A 20,345-nucleotide genomic window follows, 5' to 3' on the forward strand; every position below is an offset into this window, starting at 1 on the left:
GCACGCCCTGTTGCCCATGACTGGCGCCCGTGTGCGTGTGTTTATCCGCCGCGGCGGTGCGGTCTGGAGGATGTCGGCCGGCTGGCGGACGGCGGCGGCGCCCGTCGGCCCGCCTCCGAGTATGCTGCCATGCGTTTGTCGCACTCGGCTGGCGCTGCCTGGCTCCGCGCCGTGTTACCGCGCCGTCCCGCCCCATGTCTCGCCGTGACGCCGGGGCGCCCGACAGGTGTGTCGCCGGTGCGGCGGCGTCCCCCCCCCCCTCCGCGCGATCTCCCCGAGCGCCGCTGCGATGCCCTCTGCCGCTGCCGGCGACCGGCCGTTCGCACCACGTCCTGTCTGCCGGGCAGGACCGAAGCGAATCGTGACCGTGCGTCTGTCGCCTTGCAGGTTACGCCAACTGCGGCCACGGCACGATGCACTCGCTGGCGCAGCTGCACGGTAAGACTGCGGCGGCGGCCTGGCCCGGCCGGTCCGCGCCCGCGGACTTGCGGCCACGCCCTGTCCGCCCAGCCCCCCGTCGCCAGCTGGGCCCGCCCGTGGCTCCCACGACCACTTTGGTTGCCCGGCGAGACGGGGTGCCGGACGGACCGAATTTAAAGGCGCCGCGTGTGGCGGCGCCGTTCAGTCGTGCCGAATTGCCGCTGACGTCACTCCAGAGGCATGCGTGACGTCATGGCAGAGGCTGTAGGATGACGTCAACCCTGACGTCAGCCCCAACGTCACCGCTACGCCTCTCCGTGAGCATGTTGAGTACAGCCCTACAAACGGCATGCATGACGTCACCTTTTAAGAAGATATTTTACGGGGACGTCGACGACGCGCCCGTCCTGGCGTGGTGACGTCACACGTGCGCCGCGCCGCCGTTTATTTGCTTGGAGGGCGGTCGGGCCGGCGTGTTTGCCGTCCGGTGGCAGGCGCGGCGCTGCGGCGCGCCGGCGCACCTGACGCGCGCGCGACCGCCCTGCGACGGGCGCCAGACGGCGGGCAGGGCCCTTGCCAGCAGCGACTCCTACCCCCCGTCGAGCTGGTCGGGCCGGGCTGGTCGGGCTCTGATGCGGCTGGCGGCGGAGGCACGCGCCACTTGCTATCGCTGGAGATACCGTGGACGTCCTCCCGGCCGGGGCGGGTCCTCCTCCGGTCCGTCCGCGCGAGCGATTGCTGTGGGGCCGCCGACCCACGTGACCCGCCGCCGGCCCGGGGAGGCTGTGATGGGCCCGCGGCTTGCCACCTGCGCCCAGTTTTTGTGCGGCTCCCGCGGCGCGGCGCGGACCGGACGACAGGTTGCCGCGGCTCGGCTCCGGCCGCCGGGCGGCTTACGGCCGCGGCACGCTCCCAGCAGCCCCGGGGTCGTCGGGGTCGGGCAGGCCCCGGCGACCCCGGCGACCCCGGCCACCTCAGCGGCGGGCTGGGGTGACGGGGAGGAGTGGCTGTGACCGTGCCTCGTTGCCCCCTGACCTTTACGCGCCGGCGAGGGCACGGGCAGCGCCTGGTGCTGCTGGCCTGTCGCCACGCTTGCGATGGCGCCCTGCGAGGCCGTTAGGACGACAGCCGGCCACCCTGGGGGCGACTTCGGAGCCAAGCCTCCGCCAGTGGTGTTTTCTGGTTGGCATGGCTCAGAACAGCTTGCGTTTGAGGTGGAAAGGGAACAATACTCGCATAATTAAACTATGTGGTATGTTAGTCGTCGCGTAATTCGTATGCCATAAGTATTAGTCACGCCTTTTCAAGCACTTGCCGGTGATTGACGGGCGTCGTATGTGGTGTTGCTTTGTGTTTGGCAGGTTGCGGTGAATGTGTGTGATGGGTTGTGCGTTTGTGCGCATGTTACCAGCGCGGAACATGACCAGCGGTCGCTTTCTTTTTTTTTGCACCACCGCGGTAGTTTCAATTTCTCGGATTTAGGATGCAAAACCGATGTCTATATGCATCCAAAATTCGTGGTATTTGATGTGTAGGCCTGTATTTGCCGTTTTTTCCTGTGTGCTTGCCTTCGTTGGGGTTGATTGTTGATTCTTATCTAAAGGTTGGTTGATGACTCGACATTGAGAATAAGTGTTTGATTATGGAGTGCACAAACTCTGTGTGGCACCAACCTGCTGCTGGCTCAGCAATAGCTTCTCGTTAATTCCGATGTTGTTTGTGGTATTGCCAGGTGGAAAGTTACAGATAGATGCGTTTGCAGGGTTTGTGAGATTAGGGAGTGGTATGTGTGTGGTCTTGTGGGGACTGGGGAACCCGCTGTATGCAGATTGTGAGCTGCCTGTGTTGGTGGGTCAGTGCGGGGTTCGTTTATTCGGAGAAGTCATGTTTGGAGAGCACCACGCACGGCCGGCTCCGTCAGCCTGACGCGCTCGTTGTCCCTGGTTGGGATTGGGTCTCTCCCTTCTGACGGTCCGTCAGCCTGACGCGCTCGTTGCCCCTGGTTGGGATTGGGTCTCTCCCTTCTGACGGTCCGTCAGCCTGACGCGCTCGTTGTCCCTGGTTGGGATTGGGTCACTCCCTTCCGGCGGAGGATGGCTGTAGCGACCCTCCATGATGCGGCAGTTTTGAACATCGTTAGGACACACTTTGGCGTCCTCTGCGTGAAGGTCGCTGTTGTGTGTCCTGTTACAAACATCCTCGGTGTGTGTTTGCGTCTATGGGCTTCGACTTGGGCACGGCACGCCCCCTCCTTCTGCAGAATTAAACATTATGCCGGCTACAGCGTTGCATGGAAAGAAATGCCTCAACAATGTTCAGCGTCTCCCAACTTTTGATCCGTGGCAAAGCCACTAATGTGTGCGTACGCACGTACGTTCGTGGCTCATGCGTCGTTCAGGTTCGGTCTATGGAGTCCGTTATAAAGGGGATTGATTCTTTCCACCGCGGTTGAGACAATATGGACACGGGAAATGAAAGGCAAGCGTTTGATAGCGTCGGCCAGCAATGAATAGCGCAGCTGTCCAGAGTGTGTCCATGCACACTATGGTCGGCCGCTCGCGGAGCCGTTCGCTGCCACAGCCGTGTGTGCCGTTCGGGATCTGCGGGAGCCGGTGCGGCTGTGCATCTGTCATGTCCTGCAGCCAGAGGTGACGTCGATGTGGCTCCCCGGTCGGACCGGGGCGCAGTGGAGTGGATCTGACTGTGTTTTGAGGATGAGGTTGGTATCGGTCTGGTGCGTGGCGCACTTCTGGGATGCGTTTGCATGTGTTACATTTACAAATAATGTGTGGACGAGAAGAACCGTTATTTTCAGCGAGATTAGAACACGTTTTCAGCGACAGCATTTACGTCCCCACCGCGCCCGCTGACGGGTCTGTGGGCGGCACGAACCGTCATCGGGTGCCAGGACGACCTCCGCCCCTCTGTCTCTCCCTCTGGCCCAAGTGGGTCACGCGGCGCCTCCCCGCCCTCCCCGCCCCCCCATTTATCTCGTGCCTCGCGCGTCGCCCACTCGAGACGGCCGGGCTCCGCGCGGTGCGGCCCCGCGGGCGACGCGGCGCGTCACCTGACGGCGTCAGCTGAGCGGCGCGGCGCGGCGCGTGCCGGCCGCGCCGCGGGTGCCGCGCCGCTGGCGTGCGGCCAGCGCCGCCCGCCGGGCCACGTCGCCGACGGGCCGCGCGCGCCGCCACCGCCGCTTATAGATCTGTTTGCGCGGCCGGTGGGCGCCGATCTGGCTGGGGCGGTGCGACCCTGCCGTCGCTGCAATCTTGGGCGCCGAGTCAGCGCGCGCCGGGCCGCGATGCTGGCGCAGCGGCCGGCCGCCGGTGTCACGCTCATTGGTGTCCTACTGCTGGCCGGAGGTGGCCGGAGCCCGCCAACGGCGTTCGGCTCGCTGCAGTGGTGGGGTTGGGACCGGGTACGGGGGGGGGGGGGGGGGCGGAGTCGTGGTGCAATAAACGTCTGTTATGTTCGGGATGTTTGTCGGTGGCAGTTGGGCTGGCGTTTTCGGATGTTTCTGCAGAGGTTCAAGGTCTGGTGGTTGCACAGGTTGGTCGCGTCGTTCGGAATGGGCGGATAGCAGGGTGGCAGTCGTCTTTCCGCGGACGTTTTGAGTGAAATTCAGGTGATTATCTTATTCTCTGTGCGCCTCCCAAAGTAAACGCACCTTATCCGATCAGCTGTTTGCAACGGCTATGCGGGTGGCTTCGGGTTCAAACTACTTGTTAAGTAAAGCTTTTTTGCTCGTGCCCTGGTAGGCACGAGCAAAAAACGCACCACCCAAGCTGTGTCCGCCCAGTTAGACGGATACTTCCCCCCCCCCCCCCCTCCTCTTGTTTACCGGGCAGAACTGCGGAGGTTGAACGCGTGCCTGACAATGCTGCAGCTCGGTCGGTCCGGGCCCGGACCGGCCCTCGTTAGCCAGTTGCCAGCTGGCCCGTCTGTCAGTCGGGCCAAACAATGCACCCGCTCTGGGGTTCGTGCCCATTGTCGTCAGATAGCGGATAGCATCCCTGCCTCGGACCACGGAGGCTGCAAATGACCGGTGAAAGTTCGCAGTTAACGTTTGAGCCATCCGTTGTCGGCGACTGACGGACGGCGTGGCGTGGCCGAAAGACACCTCGGCCGATCTGGGGATGATTGGTGGAAGGTTGCCGACAGGAAGCGCCTGTGCCGAACTGGCCTGCCTGCTCCGTGAACCTGGTAGGGGAGGGGGTCGGGTACGCAGTAGCAAAAAACACGTCGCGCCACTGTAATCCGCCTGCACCTTGAGTGGCCTACTCAGGCAGACAGCGTGCACCGCCACGTCAATCGAAGAACCTGAGTCACCCGTGTAGATCTCTGCTTATCGCGCGGTCCGATCTAGCACGGAGACACCCGTCTTCAGGAGCCTGCCAGCGTTATAGCCGCTCCGGCCCGGCATGAGCGCGTTGCATGACTCTGCGGCCGCTGCTGTCATGCCGTCTCGTTCGGCGCCCTCGCCGGCGGTCCAGGGGGCCTCCCTCCCGTCGGTTTGGAATGCCCGGATGCCTGATCCACCGATGGTCGAGCCGCGGCGCGTGGCGGCAGTCCGACCGAGTTCGCGGCCGGTAGGGAGGGGCCGCCGTGCTGACGTGGGGGGGGGGGGGGGGCGGCTGCCACCTGTGCCGTCCTCCCCCGCATGCCGCGGCCGACGGCCGGCCGGCGCGACGTTAACTGGTTTGGGCCGTGTGAGGGACCGCACCAAGGCCAGAGCCCGCGGCCGCCGGCGCCCCGCCGTGTGGCGCCGCGCTGCGCCGCTTCCCCGCTTCCCACCGTGCAGGGGACGGCGCCAGCTGGGCCGGGGCACTGGGACCGGATTGCGACCGCTCCGACGCGGCGCCGCGGCGCCCCGGCGCCACGGCGTGTTCTGGTGCAGCGTGCAGACGACCTCGCGCACAGCGGGCGCTGTTGGGTGGCTGCTAAAGTTATGTAACGACGCGGCGGCTCGATATTTCGCAGTTCGTTTGCGAGTGCTTCAGCCGCGGTGGAGACGTTCGGGACACTTGTGGTCTGTCCCCACGTTGGAATGCAGTGACATCTGGCTGATTGAAAAGAACGATAGGATGCACCTGTCCTGGGAACGCCCTTGGCATCCGCAATTTGGCACACAAGTGACAATATATCCAAAACTAAAAAGATCATTCAATTTGTACTTTATAAAATCGCGCCCTTCTGGTTAACTTGGACGGCCGCAGAGGAGCGTAGGCGCCCACTTTGTACCCACTTCGTCGTGTCGAACTTCTCCGTCCGGCTCTTTATTCGGGCGCGCCTGCTTTGAATGCCAACGAGCTCCCCGAGGGAGGCGCTTCAGCACATCATGCCGTTCTAAATGGCCTGTGGTTCCGGCATGGGTTGGCGCGGCTCCCCCGCCGTGGACTCTGCTATGCCGGCACGGTCCGCGATAGCGGCTGTGAATGCGTGCGCCCGTATTTAGGAGAGCTGCAGCATCAGCCAACTACATCGCGGCCGCCGAAAATGGCTGCTCGACGCGCTGGCGCAGAAGGCAGACGGCGCGCTGACGCAGACGCGTTGGCTATCCAGCTCAATGGTCGGCGGTTGGCCAGCAAGTCATGCTTTGGCACGACTGCTGTTTTGACAACTGCTTGATTTCAAGCCGTGTCGAAAAGCCACACACAGCATGGTGGTTGCACGGCATGGTGGGAATTATCGCTTTGTGGGGTCTCGATCCTACCAACCTCTGGGAAAAAGTAGCGCCAGGCTTATGGTGGTGCATGGAAAGAGATAATGTAAATGTTTCTTAGCCGTCCTCCCCCCCCCCCCCCCAAATCCTGGGTGTAATTGCCTGGCTGCTGGCCCGAGCGCTCTGCTCGCGTCCGCCGCCGCCCGTCTGACGCCCAGCCGGACCCCGCCTGGGCTCCCCGCTGCTCGCTGGTGTGGTGACACGCGCGCTTGAGTCATGGGGGCGCGAGCGGGCTGGTGACGATAGCGCGCCTTTCGCCGGCCCGGCGGCGACCTCCTGCCGAGCCCCCCCCCCCCCCCTCCCCCCCCCGGGCACGTGAGGCCTGAACAGCTGGCCGGATAGGGCACGCGTCCGGCGCGCGGTGCGGCGCCTTTCTACAGGCTGGCGCCGTTGCGAAACGCACGCGAGCGGAGGGTGGCGGGCGCCTCTTTGGCCGGCCGACGGCGCTTGTCACGCACACGCGTCTTCCAGCCCACAGCCCTGGGGCCGCGACTGAGATGATATGTCACTTCAGGTGTGAGTGAATGAATGCCTTTTTTTTGCATCTGAGCGTTGTCATCAGCGCTGCACTGCCAAATCTGAACGCAGCGCGGTACAACATTATATCCAACATTTTTCCTCCGGCCATGTCTTCCGAAAAAAACTGCTCTCAATACTCAACGTTTCCATGGTGATGGCTGTTTAGCTCACCAAACCCCATTTCGTTATCACACCACTTTGTTTGTCCAGTTATGCAACGCATCGGGCTGAGCTGTTGCTGTTAAGCGCCGCGGAACTTTTCCGTCGACCGCTACGCTGCACTGGTAGCACGTAAGCGAAGTAGCTTATTCCTCAGCCGCAAAATTGTGGACAGTGCTCCTTTGTACCCCTCCCGCTTGTGTTGTGCTTACGCCTACGCTCGCGATACGACGGCAGTGTGCCCCTCCGTAAGAAGATTACATGTCGAGGAGCTTAACTTTCCGTGTCTGGATTGATCTGCAAAACACGGCAACGTTCGTGAAGTCTACCGCGGCGAGGCCCACACAAAGGGGCGGGGAGGGGGGAGCGGCTGATCTGCAGGTCACACGGCTCCTGGATAGGGACTACCCCGACCAGCCCCGGAGCCTCCGGGAACTTCACGGACCGTGCGGGACTCGTCGTTTTTTAAGCCCTTCTTGGACGTCCGTCCGTGGGAGACGTTGTACGAACAACCGGTCCTTAGCCATGGAAGGTTCGCTCGCAGCAGGAAAGTACCGCTGAGCGTGTCGTGTGATAAATGCTTACATGAAAAAGGCGAACAGCTGCTCACTTTGACGGCTGAACGGGCAGCGGCTGACTGGAGCGCCCCACGCGTCCGGCGGTCGGCGCCAGCACGCGCCTGTCGTGACGTCGCGAGCGCCGCTGCCCGCCCGGTCATCTGGCCCGGTCCGGCCGCTGTCGGCAGCCGCGGCGCAGGACTTCTGTGCCGCTGGTGTTGACCTTTGGCCTGTCAGTGGTTTGTCTCGGCCCGGCGGGCGGCGCCGGCCGGCTGACAATGACTGCGTGCTGCGCAGGGCCGGCCGCCGCCGCGACTGATCGACAGCGCACCGCGGGCCAGACGCCCGTCGGCCGAGCGCGGCTCAGAGTCGGCCCGGCCGCCTGCTCTTGAGGCTGTTCTTCGTGATTTTGTTGCGTTTCTGTTATGCCTGATGTTTTGTCTCATTTAGATTTCCGAGACTCAGCATCTGTGTTTTGTTTTGGTTTTTCGTTGCCGCGCTATCTAGCACATGACATTGCTCACAACCTGACACTAAGTAGAGAAGACGGCCGCGTCTGCAGGGCTGGCTGGACTGTGGCTGTGCCTCCGCCCCTCCCCGGCTGCCGTGCTCCGTCAGCACGCCGCCGCGCTGGTCGGCCGGTAAACGTCGGCGTCGATCAGAGCTGGCCACGTCGCTGCCGGGAACGGCTCCGCGGTGCCGCCACACAGGCGATGCGGCCGGCGCCGCTGCCGACGGGCGGCGCTCTGGCGCACCGCCTCATTCGCCGCCGCCGTGGAAAGCCGTCCCTGTTTTTCCGTATGTGAGCCTGGGCGCGTTTTTTGTGGGTTTTTGCGCGCTGTCTGACACTTGTTGTTGGGTGGCAGGACAGAATCGGTCGAGTGATGGATCACTCCTGCGGCTGGCGCTCGACGGGACCGTACAAACAAACCTTGGCACTGTTCGCTACTGATGCTCCATACAGATACGGTGGCTTCCCGGATAGCTCTTTCCGTTGCGCCGTGATTGGAAGTCATATTTACTTATCATATCCTGGCCATGAAAATAGCTAGCCAGAATGACTCGCTTCGAAGCCGCCCGGTTTTTCGCGGCGTCTGATTCACAATACATCAGTCGCGACGGCCCTTGTCGAGACGGCCCTGCAGCAAGGGTGTTGTCATCAAGAAAAAAAAACAGTACAAAACAACCCGAGGACAAATCTGCCGTGCTGAGCGTTTTCCGTTACTTTCGGGAGGAGGCTTGCCCGCCGCTGGGCGTGGTTTTCCCTGTTCTGGTGAACCCAGCTTGTCTTTGTTCGGCACGTCAGTGGTCAGAGTACTCCCGTGTAATCGGCCGGGATTAAACGGCTCACAGTGCACTGTGATATTGTACCAAACATGCGCATAGTTGCCAAGCTTTCTTCCTCTGAACCGGTCCCTGGATCCTGGTTCTTGAACGATGAGGGACGCAGGGTCCGAGAATGGTGCCGAGTGATACAGCATGTACCAGGATTCAACACCGCACTATGATGAAGGATCTAACAAGAACCAGGATCCAACCCGGACTCGTGGCGCGAGATGCAACGCCGAGCCAGGCCCAGTCCGGCAGTGTGACACTTTGGGCTGTAACGAGAACACGCGCAGCGTTGCGTGTTATCTTGCACGGAATGATGCTCAGATGTGCGAAGGTCGCCGGGTGATTTGGTTGTCAAGGTCGTCGACTTGGTGTGGTCAGCGCGCTGCTCTTTGCACTGCGTCACTGCGTCACTGCGTCAGCCCGACCCATCTCGTCACTACGTCGCTGCGTCAGCCCGACCCATCGTCACTGCGTTACTGCGGCAGTCCAATCCATGTAGTCATTACGTCATTGCGTTAGCCCGACCCCTCCCGTCACTGTGTCATTGCGGCAGCCCGGCCCATCTCGTCACTGCGTCAATGCGTCAGCCCGATCTCTCTTGTCACTGTGTCACTGTGTCAGCCCGACCCCTCTCGTCACTGCGTCACCGCGTCAGCCCGACCCCTCTCGTCACTGCGTCACTGTGTCAGCCCGACCCATCTCGTCACTGCGTCACTGCGCCGGCTCGACCCCTCTCGTCACTGCGTCACTGCTTCAGACTGACTACTCTCGTCACTGCGTCACTGCTGCAGCCCTCCCCCTCACGCCACTGTGTCATTGCGGCAGCCCTCCCCCTCTCTTCACTGCGTCACTGTGTCAGCCTGACCCATCTCGTCACTGCGTCACTGCGCCGGCCCGACCCCTCTCGTCACTGCGTCACTGCTGCAGCCCTCCCCCTCACGCCACTGTGTCATTGCGGCAGCCCTCCCCGCCTCGTCACTGCGTCACTGTGTCAGCCCGACCCATCTCGTCACTGCGTCACTGCGCCGGCCCGACCCCTCGTCACTGCGTCACTGCGTCAACCCGACCCATCTCGTCACTGTGTCAGTGCGTCAGACCGACCCCTCGTCACTGCGTCACTGCGCCAGCCCTCCCCCTCTCGTCACTGCGTCACTGCGGCGGCCCAATCCATGTAGTCATTACGTCACTGCGTCGGCCCGACCCCTCTCGTCACTGCGTCACTGCGTCAGCCCGACCCCTCTCGTCACTGCGTCACTGCGTCAGACCGACCCCTCTCGTCACTGCGTCACTGCGTCAGATCGACCCCTCTCGTCACTGCGTCACCGTAGCAGCCCGACCCATCTCGTCACTGCGTCACTGCGCCGGCCCGACCCCTCTCGTCATTACGTCACTGCGTCAGCCCGACCCTTCTCGTCACTGCGTCACTGCGTCACTGCGTCAGCCCGACCCCTCTCGTCATTACGTCACTGCGTCAGCCCGACCCTTCTTGGCGTGTGCTGTGTGGTCTCTAGTGTCCTGGGTGTTTCTGAATCGTCTGGTGTCAAGACCAGCCACACCTGAATCGCACCGTGCCCCCAACGGGTTTGCCCCCCCCCCCCTAAACCAGCCCCTCTAACGACGTTGCCTCGTCCGCCTCCAGGCAAGCCGCCCTTCTACCCGGGCCTGGACGAGTCAGCGCACCTACTGGACGAGCACGGCCTGCTGGACGGCCTGTCGGCGCTCAGTCCGTCGCGCACCTCGCCCCGCTCCTCCGGCTCGGGCGACAACGGCGAGCGCTACTCGCGCAAGGTGTTCGTCGGCGGCCTGCCGCCCGACATCGACGAGGGTGCGTGAGGGCGCCGAGCGCGCGCAGTGCAGGGGTCGGGGCAGCGGGACAAAGTCTAGCGCGGAAGCATGCATGGATGGGAACTTCGAAATCATGCGATCATTTGGGTATCCAGTCATTGGCCGGTTTGCTTGTCTGCCTGTTCGCTCGCCTGTATGAAGCCACTTGTGTTTTTTCGGTCATCTTCAGACCTACTTAGTTTATTCTTTCGATCACGCACGTATCCCTCATCTATTCCCCCACCCTCTCGCACAGACCTTACTTACTCACCGCCATTTTTGTGTGACGTTGTGGGTGGTAAAGGTTTACATTTGTCTATCCGTAAGAGCTCCATGCCATGACACGCCGTCTGTAATTAAATGACTTTAACTGAAATGCCGTACGTGGCGAATGGCATCGGCGATATTGGAAGACAAAAAAATGTTACTGTCCAGAACGTAATGCCTGAATCGTACTGTGTTTACACTGTATCCACGTGCTAGGAGTTCTTGGTGTCGCAAGGTTTTTGTTTGACGCGCATTATATCACGCCACGTGTTTACGTGATGTTACAGATTACAGCATGTTGTGTCTTGCTCCCTCGTAAAAGCAGCCCTCCCAGCCTTGCCGCTATCTAGTGGTTGTTGTTTGGGCTGAAGGCGTCTAAGCCGCGCGCTAAACACCAGGACAACATCATGATAGCCGAATTATGCTGTGATCTTCAGGCTGCCTGGAAACACTTCCTGTGGTGTTTACGAGCGGCTTAACTGCGCCTCGTTTTCCCGTCGCTGATTAGGCAGACAGTTTGCTGCGCGAATGGGTCGAGTAAGGGGGCGCTCGTGCGCCGATGATGAGCCGCCGCTCGGCGCGGCGGCTGCCCGGAAAACAGTTCGGCCGGCGCGTGGCCGCCGTCGCCAGGCCCAAATGGAAGTGGCCGCGCCGGTCACCCGGCTCGCCACGCGACGACGTTGATTGCCCGGCGCGTCGCGTGCCGGCGTGTCGTCGTGTCGTCAAGCGTGGCGCGGGCGGTGCCGGCGAACAGTCGCGTCGCCACTTCCGCCGTCGCCGTAAACAAGGAGGCCCCACCGTGCGCCGCTGTCGGCGCCGGCAAACCCGCCGCGCGCCGCGCCGCGCAAACAACGGACTGCGCGGAGTGTTTTGGCGACGCTGGCGCGGGCGGCCGGGACGCGCGCGGTGCGTGCCGCCCTCGGCGGGACCGATCGATGTACGATGGACACGGCTCCGCCGACGCTGCTGGCGGCGCCGTGCGCCCCGGTGATCCATCGGCCCCGGTCTGCCGTCGGGAGAAGAGAGGAGGAGCGGGCAGCGCTAACGAGGGCCGGGCTGGCGAGCAGGCAGCCGCGGCGGTAGCGGCGGAGTGAGCTGTGCCTAGACACAGTTCGTCGTTGCGTGCTGTGGGGGAAGTGGAACCATGCTCGGCCCCTGCCGCGCTTGGATGAAGCTGTAGCGTGAGGGTCATGCTTCGGCACGTCAGGTTTTTTTCGCGGGATACGTAATAGGCATTTTTTGAACGTTTGATGTTTGGCCCCAATCGTTCAGATGGCCAGTAATTATCGATTGACTGAAATGACCCTGTGCGTTCTCAATGGCAACTGATCTGGGAATTTTCGGCTGGTTTTTCTCACCAAAGCTTTTGAGTGTATTTTAAGTGTCATCGTCCGTGAAACATCGCGGGAAACGGTGAATTAGATAAGCTATAAAAACGGCATTAGGTTTTCTCTGCTACCGCTGGGGACGTAATGACAACAGAAAAGCTGGCGGCGCAGGGGCGCGCGGCTCGCCATCGGATAAGCGTTGAGCGCTTGTCAGGCCGCAACCGACCTACTGCTTACCATCGGTCGCTGGCCGGGCCACAGCCGATTCTGCTCACCATCGGTCGCTGGTCGGGCCACAGCTGACCCACCGCTCACCATCGGTCGCTGGCCGGGCCGCAGCCGATTCTGCTCACCATCGGTCGCTGGTCGGGCCACAGCTGACCCACCGCTCACCATCGGTCGCTGGTCGGGCCACAGCCGATTCTGCTCACCATCGGTCGCTGGTCGGACCACAGCTGACCCACCGCTCACCATCGGTCGCTGGTCGGGCCACAGCCGATTCTGCTCACCATCGGTCGCTGGTCGGACCACAGCTGACCCACCGCTCACCATCGGTTCGCTGGCCAGGCCACAGCCGATTCTGCTCACCATCGGTCGCTGGTCGGGCCGCAGCTGACCCACCGCTCACCATCGGTCGCTGGTCGGGCCGCAGCTGACCCACCACTCACCATCGGTCGCTGGCCGGGCCACAGCTGACCCACCGCTCACCATCGGTCGCTGGTCGGGCCACAGCTGACCCGCCGCTCACCATCGGTCGCTGGCCGGGCCACAGCCGACTCACCACTCACCATGGGTGCGACACCGTCCGTGACGTCGCGGTCCCCGACATGAAAAACGGCCGGCGAGCGATCGTATCTGTCGGCCCCTTTTTAGGCGATCGGCGTGACAGCGCGCGACGCGCTACGTTGGGCGCCATTCGTCGTGGCGGTGTCGTCACGGGTCGGGCCCAGACGCGCGCGCGGTGAACCCCGACGGCGGGGATCCCGTCTAAGCTGACAGAGGTGACCGGCGGAGACCGGCCGCCGTTTTCACTGTTTCGCCTCGGCGCTGCCTCAGAAGGGGTCGGGACCATCACCGCCGACTGTCGGGGGCTGCTCCGTCCTAACGCTCTGCCCGTCGGCGTTTACACCATCTGGCTCCGTCGTCGGGGGCGACAGCAGTGTGACGCACACTGACTGGGACTATTGACGCTTCTTCGTACTCCATCGCATGTCGCGCGGGGCATGCCATGCGTCTTAGTGACGAATAGTGGCACGCATCCGTGGCAGGCGGGCCGTGTTGAGTCACGTGACCCCTCGCTAGAGCTCAGGCTGCATAATGCATGCACGCTACCATCCTGGGGCCCCCTCCGTGGCGTGCGGCGGACGTCGAGTGCCTTGTAGAGCGGGTCTCCGGCAGCCCCCCTGCTGGGCGGCGGTGTGCTCGCGTTGCCGCCCGTCGCGCCGGCCGCGGTGTGACCGGCGTTGTGTGCCGCCCTTCACAGAGGAGATCACCACCTCGTTCCGGCGCTTCGGCCCGCTGGTGGTCGACTGGCCGCACAAGGCCGAGTCCAAGTCGTACTTCCCGCCCAAGGGGTACGCCTTCCTGCTGTTCCAGGTGAGTGCCCGGGTGCCACGTGTTGGCTGGGGGCGCGCGGCCGGGCCCGAGGTCGCCGCAGGACCCTGAGGCCGGGACGGCAGAATCGGGAGGAGGGGGATGGGGGGGGGGCAGGGGGCGCAACGGGTGCGGAGACAACGGGAGCCTTTGGACGATCCGCCCAAGAATGTCAGCTTCAAAGTGACTACATGCGGGGGAACTGGTTTAGTGAGGGTAACTTTGTGCTTCTTTTATCGTGTATGGTACACCCATTCCATTATTACATAATATCAAGTTACGTGAGCCGTTTTCACGAGAGAATACGGTATAAAAACATTTTTCCTAAAGTTATAAAACTTTTCAACGTTTATTTTTTGGCCACATACTACATATACCACATACTTTTATCAGCGATCTCCGGTTGAAAATGTTTCGCATATATTTAAAAACATGTTTGTAAAGACCCAAAAGTTGATGAAATTGCGGTTGGCATCAAGAAGCTATAAGCAAGATCATGCTTTTAGGGACAGGTGTGACACCAGATCTCCCCCTCCCGAAATATTTGAAAAGTTGTTAAAACCTTCGCTGGTATCTCTAACGCTGACGCAACAGAAGAAACCCCTGTATCCGTGTAGCGTTCGTGTTCATAGGTATGCAGTGCTTGCAAAGCCTACAATACTCGCAGAACTTGCTGACAGTACTTACAGAGCTGACAGGGCTTACATACCTGAACATGATCCAAGATGAATGACCCTTGAATGAGATGATTCTTAAAGGCCGCCTTACTCCATACAGGATCGATGTAAACAATAGCGGGGCAGCCGACATCCAGCGCCGGCGACCGATGCGCGTTGCTGATTGCCAGGCCTGCTATTTTCCTTGAATTTGAGTGAACTATAGCCATGGCCTGAAGAAATTCTACAAAGGGTCTCTTTTAATATAAAACTTATTCGTAGTGGGATAGTCTGGCTTACCTGCTCCCTGTTAAGGACTTGAAGGAACATTTGAAAAGCTTGTTAATAGCTTTTCAATACATTAATCCTTCGTGAAAATCATGACGTCATTACTTCCCTCACACTTGCTTACCTTCGTATCGTCATTCGCCTTTTTGCGCTTGTTTGCCGTAGCGTCGTCACTCTCGTCCAGGATGTGACTGCCGGCTTGTGTCAACACCGGGGGTCGGCTCCGTTACAATGAGATACGTCGGGCCCCTTCGAGAGATTAGTACTTTGTTTGCGGACCTGGAGGTCATGCGCGCCGCCGTGCAGGCTGTCTGCACGACGCCGACGCTGATTGCTGCAGCCACTGCTATCGGGTCATGACGGCGGTGTCCCCCTCCCCCCCCCCCCTCCAAGGGGATTAAGTCAGGGGATCAGGTGAGTCCGTGGTACATGGTGAGGAGGCGATGGCCGCTGACGCCGGAGGCCGTGTCGATCGCGGCCCGCTGTCCGATCAACGCCCAGCGCGCTCGTGTGGAGAATGTCCGACTCCGGGCCGCCCGCACAACGCTGGTTGTGCCCAGGAGGGGTCATTTGCATTAGGTCACGGTGTTTTGAGCTCAGGCTAGTCCCGTGACCAGGCCCGTAACCTGCCTCCGTAGTAACCGTGATCAGGCCCGTAAACTGCCTCCGTGCTCCATGCATACATACTGACAGCATCGGTTTCTTTTTCTGGTTGAAAAACAATGCTAAGCCGCTGAATGTTTGGAAGGTAGACGAGTCCCCTTGCGTGTTAAGCCTGTAATCATTCACACGAAAAGTACTGAACATTTCGTAGAGCCTTTCCTCTGTGTGGTGCTGGTGTGTAGTAGTTCCGTCACCCGTAGGTCTCCCAAGCTTACCTATTTCGTAATTAGAATGCCTTCAGCTTCAGCGCGTTTTGCTGTCAGGACTGTGGTATCTAGCAAGGACTAGCCTCAACGCAACCTAATGACATCAAAACTTCTAAGCCACGTTTCCCAGCACTACCCGCAGACAGCAGTGCATCTATAACAAACGCAGTCCGTTGTCTGTACGGGTGGGAGCCTGCACCGACGCAGCCGGCCGCGCGCGCGCACATGTGTGCCGGTCGGCCTGTCGGCGCCGATGCGTCCCAGCCGGGCGGCCGGCCGGCCGTAATTGCAGCGGCACCAAGTGTTGCGTGTGCGCCGCCCGGCGCCGCAACTGTGCTGCCCCGGCCCCGGAGGCCGGTCGATACTGACTGACCCAGCGGCGGCGCGGCGGCCCGGCAGCAGCGCTGCCGCTGGCGCCGGCCGAGGCGTCTCGTGACGCACGGACGAGAGACGGGGGAGCAGGGCGCGGGAGCCCGGCCCGGCAGCAGTACCGCCGCTGGCGCCGGCCGAGGCGTCTCGTGACGCACGGACGAGAGACGGGGGAGCAGGAGAGCGGGAGCCCGGCCCGGCAGCAGCGCTGCCGCTGGCGCCGGCCGAGGCGTCTCGTGACGCACGGACGAGAGATGGGGGGAGCAGGAGCGCGGGAGCTCGGCCCGGCAGCAGCAACCGCCGCTGGCGGCCGGCCGAGGCGTCTCGTGACACACGGACGAGAGATGGGGGAGCAGGAGCGCGGGAGCTCGGCCCGGCAGCAGCAACCGCCGCTGCGCCGGCCGAGGCGTCTCGTGACGCACGGACGGAGACGGGGAGCAGGAGAGCGTGAGCCCGCCCGCAGCAGCAACCGCCGCTGGCGCCGGCCGAGGCGTCTCGTGACGCACGGACGAGAGACGGGGGAGCAGGAGCGCGGGAGCCCGGCCTGGCGGACGCAGGCAGGCGTTAGCGCAGGCGGGCGCGGGTTAGCCAGGCGCACGGAACTGTGTTTTGAGCTGCGTTGTGTGAACACTGGTGCATAGTTGAACTCGGGCCAACTCTGGAAACAGCTAAATCTCAAAACATCATGAAACTTTGTACTTCTTTCCTCCACAACGTTTTGCTGAGGCATCTCAAGGCTCTTGTTGTGCGAGGAAAGCTGAAATAAGAGCGCCTCACTTCTGACCTGCATGGAGCGGCACCTGTTACCCTGACATGGAGCCAGACTCAGTGTGTACGTGAGCGCTGTCCATCATCCGCCGGCTCCCGCGAGGACTGTCTCAGTTCACCCGCCAGACGCCCAGCTGTTCTTCGCTGGTGCTGAGCCGGCCTCCGCCGTATTCTGGCATTGCCGAGGCGTCCGGAAGTGCAGTACATGTGCATGCGCTGCGCCCTGGCCATGTCTTTGAGACGGTACCGGGTACATGACTGTGACGCACCATGCCCGCGTCCTGTGGGGCGCCGTTGGTCCCCGTTTGCGCACCAGGGCTGTTACGATATCGGCGGGGCCGTGAAGCATTGGGGCGGGTGGTGGCTTTCACGTCGCCTGTGCTTGGGTCCCACTCTGAATTGCAAATTCGGAAGTCATTGGTGGGGTATTTGAAACAAACTTTATGGAGCGTGTTGAAAGTGTTGGGATTTTGGAATGACCCGCTGCCTGAAGTCGATTTTTGTTTGCATAGCATCTGTGTTTTCTGGCTGATTTATGGGCTACCCATTGCATTGTTTTTTACACGATGTATGTACAGTTGGTTTATAAATGCGGTTGCTTCAGGTTTCGTTATATCAACCGCCGGCAGCAATTTCCCTTTCATGCGGTAGCCATGCGTGTGTGTTTGTGTATGTGGGTGTGTGCGTGTGTATGGGTGTCATCGGGGCTTTCCGATGCGGTCAGCTGCTGACGCTATATGGGGTCGCCTGCCTCTCGCCCTGGCAGAAAGGGCGACACCACAGGGAGTCGAACCCCGCACCTCTAGTCTCAATGCACCAGCGCTGCGCTGACTCGAGCAATAGCGCTGTTTGTGCCCCTGGTGCGCGGTTTTCCGTGTAGGGCTGCACGAGCCCCAGCAGCCCTCGGCGCAAGGGTGCCCGGGGCAGTCCCGGTGGCCCGACTGCGCGGTGCCCTCGGCTCCGCAAAGGCCGTAATCGCCCTGTTGTTTTTCGCCGACTCCATTTGTAGCAACTAGACTGTCTGCCACGTAGCTTGTGCGCTACCTGTGGCAAAACAAAGGCTGCCGCCGGCAAAAAGCGGCCGCCTGCCGAGCGGGCATGTCACCACGGCGGGGCTGACCGCGGCTTCGACCGTTTTGCGTCGCCTCGGGGGCGGCGATGTATGAGAACCCCGAGACGAGCCCGGCCGTCGCTGGGACATCATTAGGCGGAGTGCGGCGGCCACTGGTTAATCTGGCCGGCTCATCCGCCGTGTTCCGCAGAATCCGCGTCCGCGTCCGTCACGTCCGTGCCCGCCGAGTCCGCGTTCGCCGAGTCCGCGTCCGCCGAGTCCGCGTCCGCCGAGTCCGCGTCCGCGTCCGTCAGGTCCGCGCCCGCCGAGTCCGCGTCCGTCGAGTCCGTGTCCGACGAGTTCGCGTCCGTGGTGGCCGCGCCCGCCGAGTCCACGCCCACTGAGTGAGTCCGCCCGGCTAACCCGACCCGCCCCGCCCCGCCCGGCAGGACGAGTGCTCGGTGCAGCAGCTGATCGACACGTGCATCCAGGACGACGACAAGCTCTACCTGTGTGTCTCGTCGCCGACCATCAAGGACAAGCCGGTGCAGATCCGACCGTGGAAGCTCTCCGACGCCGACTACGTGCTGGACGCGTCGCTGCCGCTCGACCCGCGCAAGACCGTGTTCGTCGGCGGCGTGCCTCGTCCGCTCAAGGCCGGTGCGTCCAGTCTCTGGGCCGGCGGTGCACCTGTGGCGCCAGCTGGGGCCCGCAGCCGGCTCCCGGCGGCGCGGGGCGCGCTGGCGGCCGCCGCTGACAGGCTTGGTCCGAGAGTGCGGGGCGGCAGGTGCAGCGGCGGCTCTACTAACTGCCATTGGAATGGTGTTGTTTGGGGGTTTGCCATTGAGGAGCGCTCGTTCTGGGAGCTTGCCTTGTCAGCTTTTCTCGGCATTCCTCGCCTGCGAGTCTCAAGCGCTGGCTTGCCCCGTTGCCATGACGATATTAGGTAGGATGCGGCCCACGAACAGAGGTCGTTTGTCGGGTTCTTTGCGCGGGGGTACTTATGGGTCACGCGTAAAACGCTAGCGCTGTTCCGTGGTTCATATGATTTTTGATTTTTCATTCGCCAGGCGTTTTTTTTCTTTCTCTAAAGTTGGGAAATTTTGCATCGTCCGAAACAATGCATCCGAGAAACTGGTTCGGATGTACCCCTCTTCTTTAGTTACGCTTAGCTTACTACAATGCCAGATGTCGCCGAGGCCTATTTTCAAACTTCTGACTTTGATTTCCAACCCGTCGTAGCATCTTAATCAGACCAGGAGCGGAAAGTCCGGCTCAGCTTGCCCAGGTCGTTTTCGAGACCACATCTGAGCACATCTGACCACATCTGCGGTCGCGATCTCACAGGGCGTCCGGATTAACCGGGCCACAGGACCACAGGGACGGGGCTTCCGTGTGACTGGTGTGCTGAGCAAGACTCCGTGAAGTCGCTCTGCGTTCTCCGCACGAGAGACGCTGGCGTCTGCAGACACAGCCTGTGTCCGCAGCTGTGTGTGTGCGTGTGTTTGCCTCCGGGACTGGCAGTCCGTTCCGGGCTGACGCGGCGGCAGGCACGTCAGCCCGCTGTCAGCTGGGTGTGGCGCCCTCCTCCCCGGGCGCACACCCCCTCCGCGGTCCGTGCTGGTCTCCCCTCCGCTCGTACCCGCTGTCGGCTGGGTGTGGCGCCCTCCTCCCCGGGCGCACACCCCCTCCGCGGTCCGTGCTGGTCTCCCCTCCGCTCGTACCCGCTGTCGGCTGGGTGTGGCGCCCTCCTCCCCGGGCGCACACCCCCTCCGCGGTCCGTGCTGGTCTCCCCTCCGCTCGTACCCGCTGTCGGCTGGGTGTGGCGCCCTCCTCCCCGGGCGCACACCCCCTCCGCGGTCCGTGCTGGTCTCCCCTCCGCTCGTACCCGCTGTCGGCTGGGTGTGGCGCCCTCCTCCCCGGGCGCACACCCCCTCCGCGGTCCGTGCTGGTCTCCCCTCCGCTCGTACCCGCTGTCGGCTGGGTGTGGCGCCCTCCTCCCCGGGCGCACACCCCCTCCGCGGTCCGTGCTGGTCTCCCCTCCGCTCGTACCCGCTGTCGGCTGGGTGTGGCGCCCTCCTCCCCGGCGCACACCCCCTCCGCTCCGTGCTGGTCTCCCCTCCTCCGCTCGTACCCGCTGTCGGCTGGGTGTGGCGCCCTCCTCCCCGGGCGCACACCCCCTCCGCGGTCCGTGCTGGTCTCCCCTCCGCTCGTACCCGCTGTCGGCTGGGTGTGGCGCCCTCGCCGCAGAGCGCACGCTCCCGCCACGGTCCTGCCTGGTTTCCTCCCCGCCCACGCCCGCCGCGGACTTTGTCTATGATCGTCCCCGTCGGTCGGTATTGTTGGTCGCCTCCCCCAGCCATCAGATGGCTGATGGGAAAGGGGGCGGCAGCCGGTGGACTTTGGGTGGCAAGCCGTCCGGGTCGGTCGGTGTCCGGGTCAGTCGGTGTCCCAGTCAGTCGGTGTCCGAGTCGGTCAGTTTCCCGGTCAGTCAGTGCCCGGGTCGGCCGGTGTCCAGTTCGGTCGGTGTCCGGGTCGGTCGGTGTCCGGGTCGGTCTGTGTCCGGGTCGGTCCGTGTCCGGGTCGGTCGGTGTCCGGGTCGGCCAGTGTCCCGGCCGGC

The 20,345-nt window shown here is 62.4% G+C and overlaps 1 protein-coding gene across 3 annotated transcripts in view; it reads left to right on the top strand.

Annotated features, from left to right (window-relative positions):
• Window positions 1–387: 387 nt before the first annotated feature.
• Window positions 388–20,345, top strand: part of LOC119090637 (cytoplasmic polyadenylation element-binding protein 2) — a gene marked incomplete at its 5' end in the record, with an annotated part of 50,919 nt that continues 30,961 nt past the window's right edge. For all 3 annotated transcript variants that reach the window (XM_037213477.1, XM_037213478.1, XM_037213480.1), the window contains 4 exon segments: window positions 388–438; window positions 10,352–10,537; window positions 13,615–13,727; window positions 18,175–18,385. In XM_037213477.1, coding sequence (XP_037069372.1) covers window positions 388–438; window positions 10,352–10,537; window positions 13,615–13,727; window positions 18,175–18,385 — 561 coding nt within the window.

Source organism: Pollicipes pollicipes, unplaced genomic scaffold (assembly GCF_011947565.3).
Source record: "Pollicipes pollicipes isolate AB1234 unplaced genomic scaffold, Ppol_2.1 Scaffold_3087;HRSCAF=3621_pilon_pilon_pilon, whole genome shotgun sequence".
Taxonomy (NCBI): domain Eukaryota; kingdom Metazoa; phylum Arthropoda; class Thecostraca; order Pollicipedomorpha; family Pollicipedidae; genus Pollicipes; species Pollicipes pollicipes.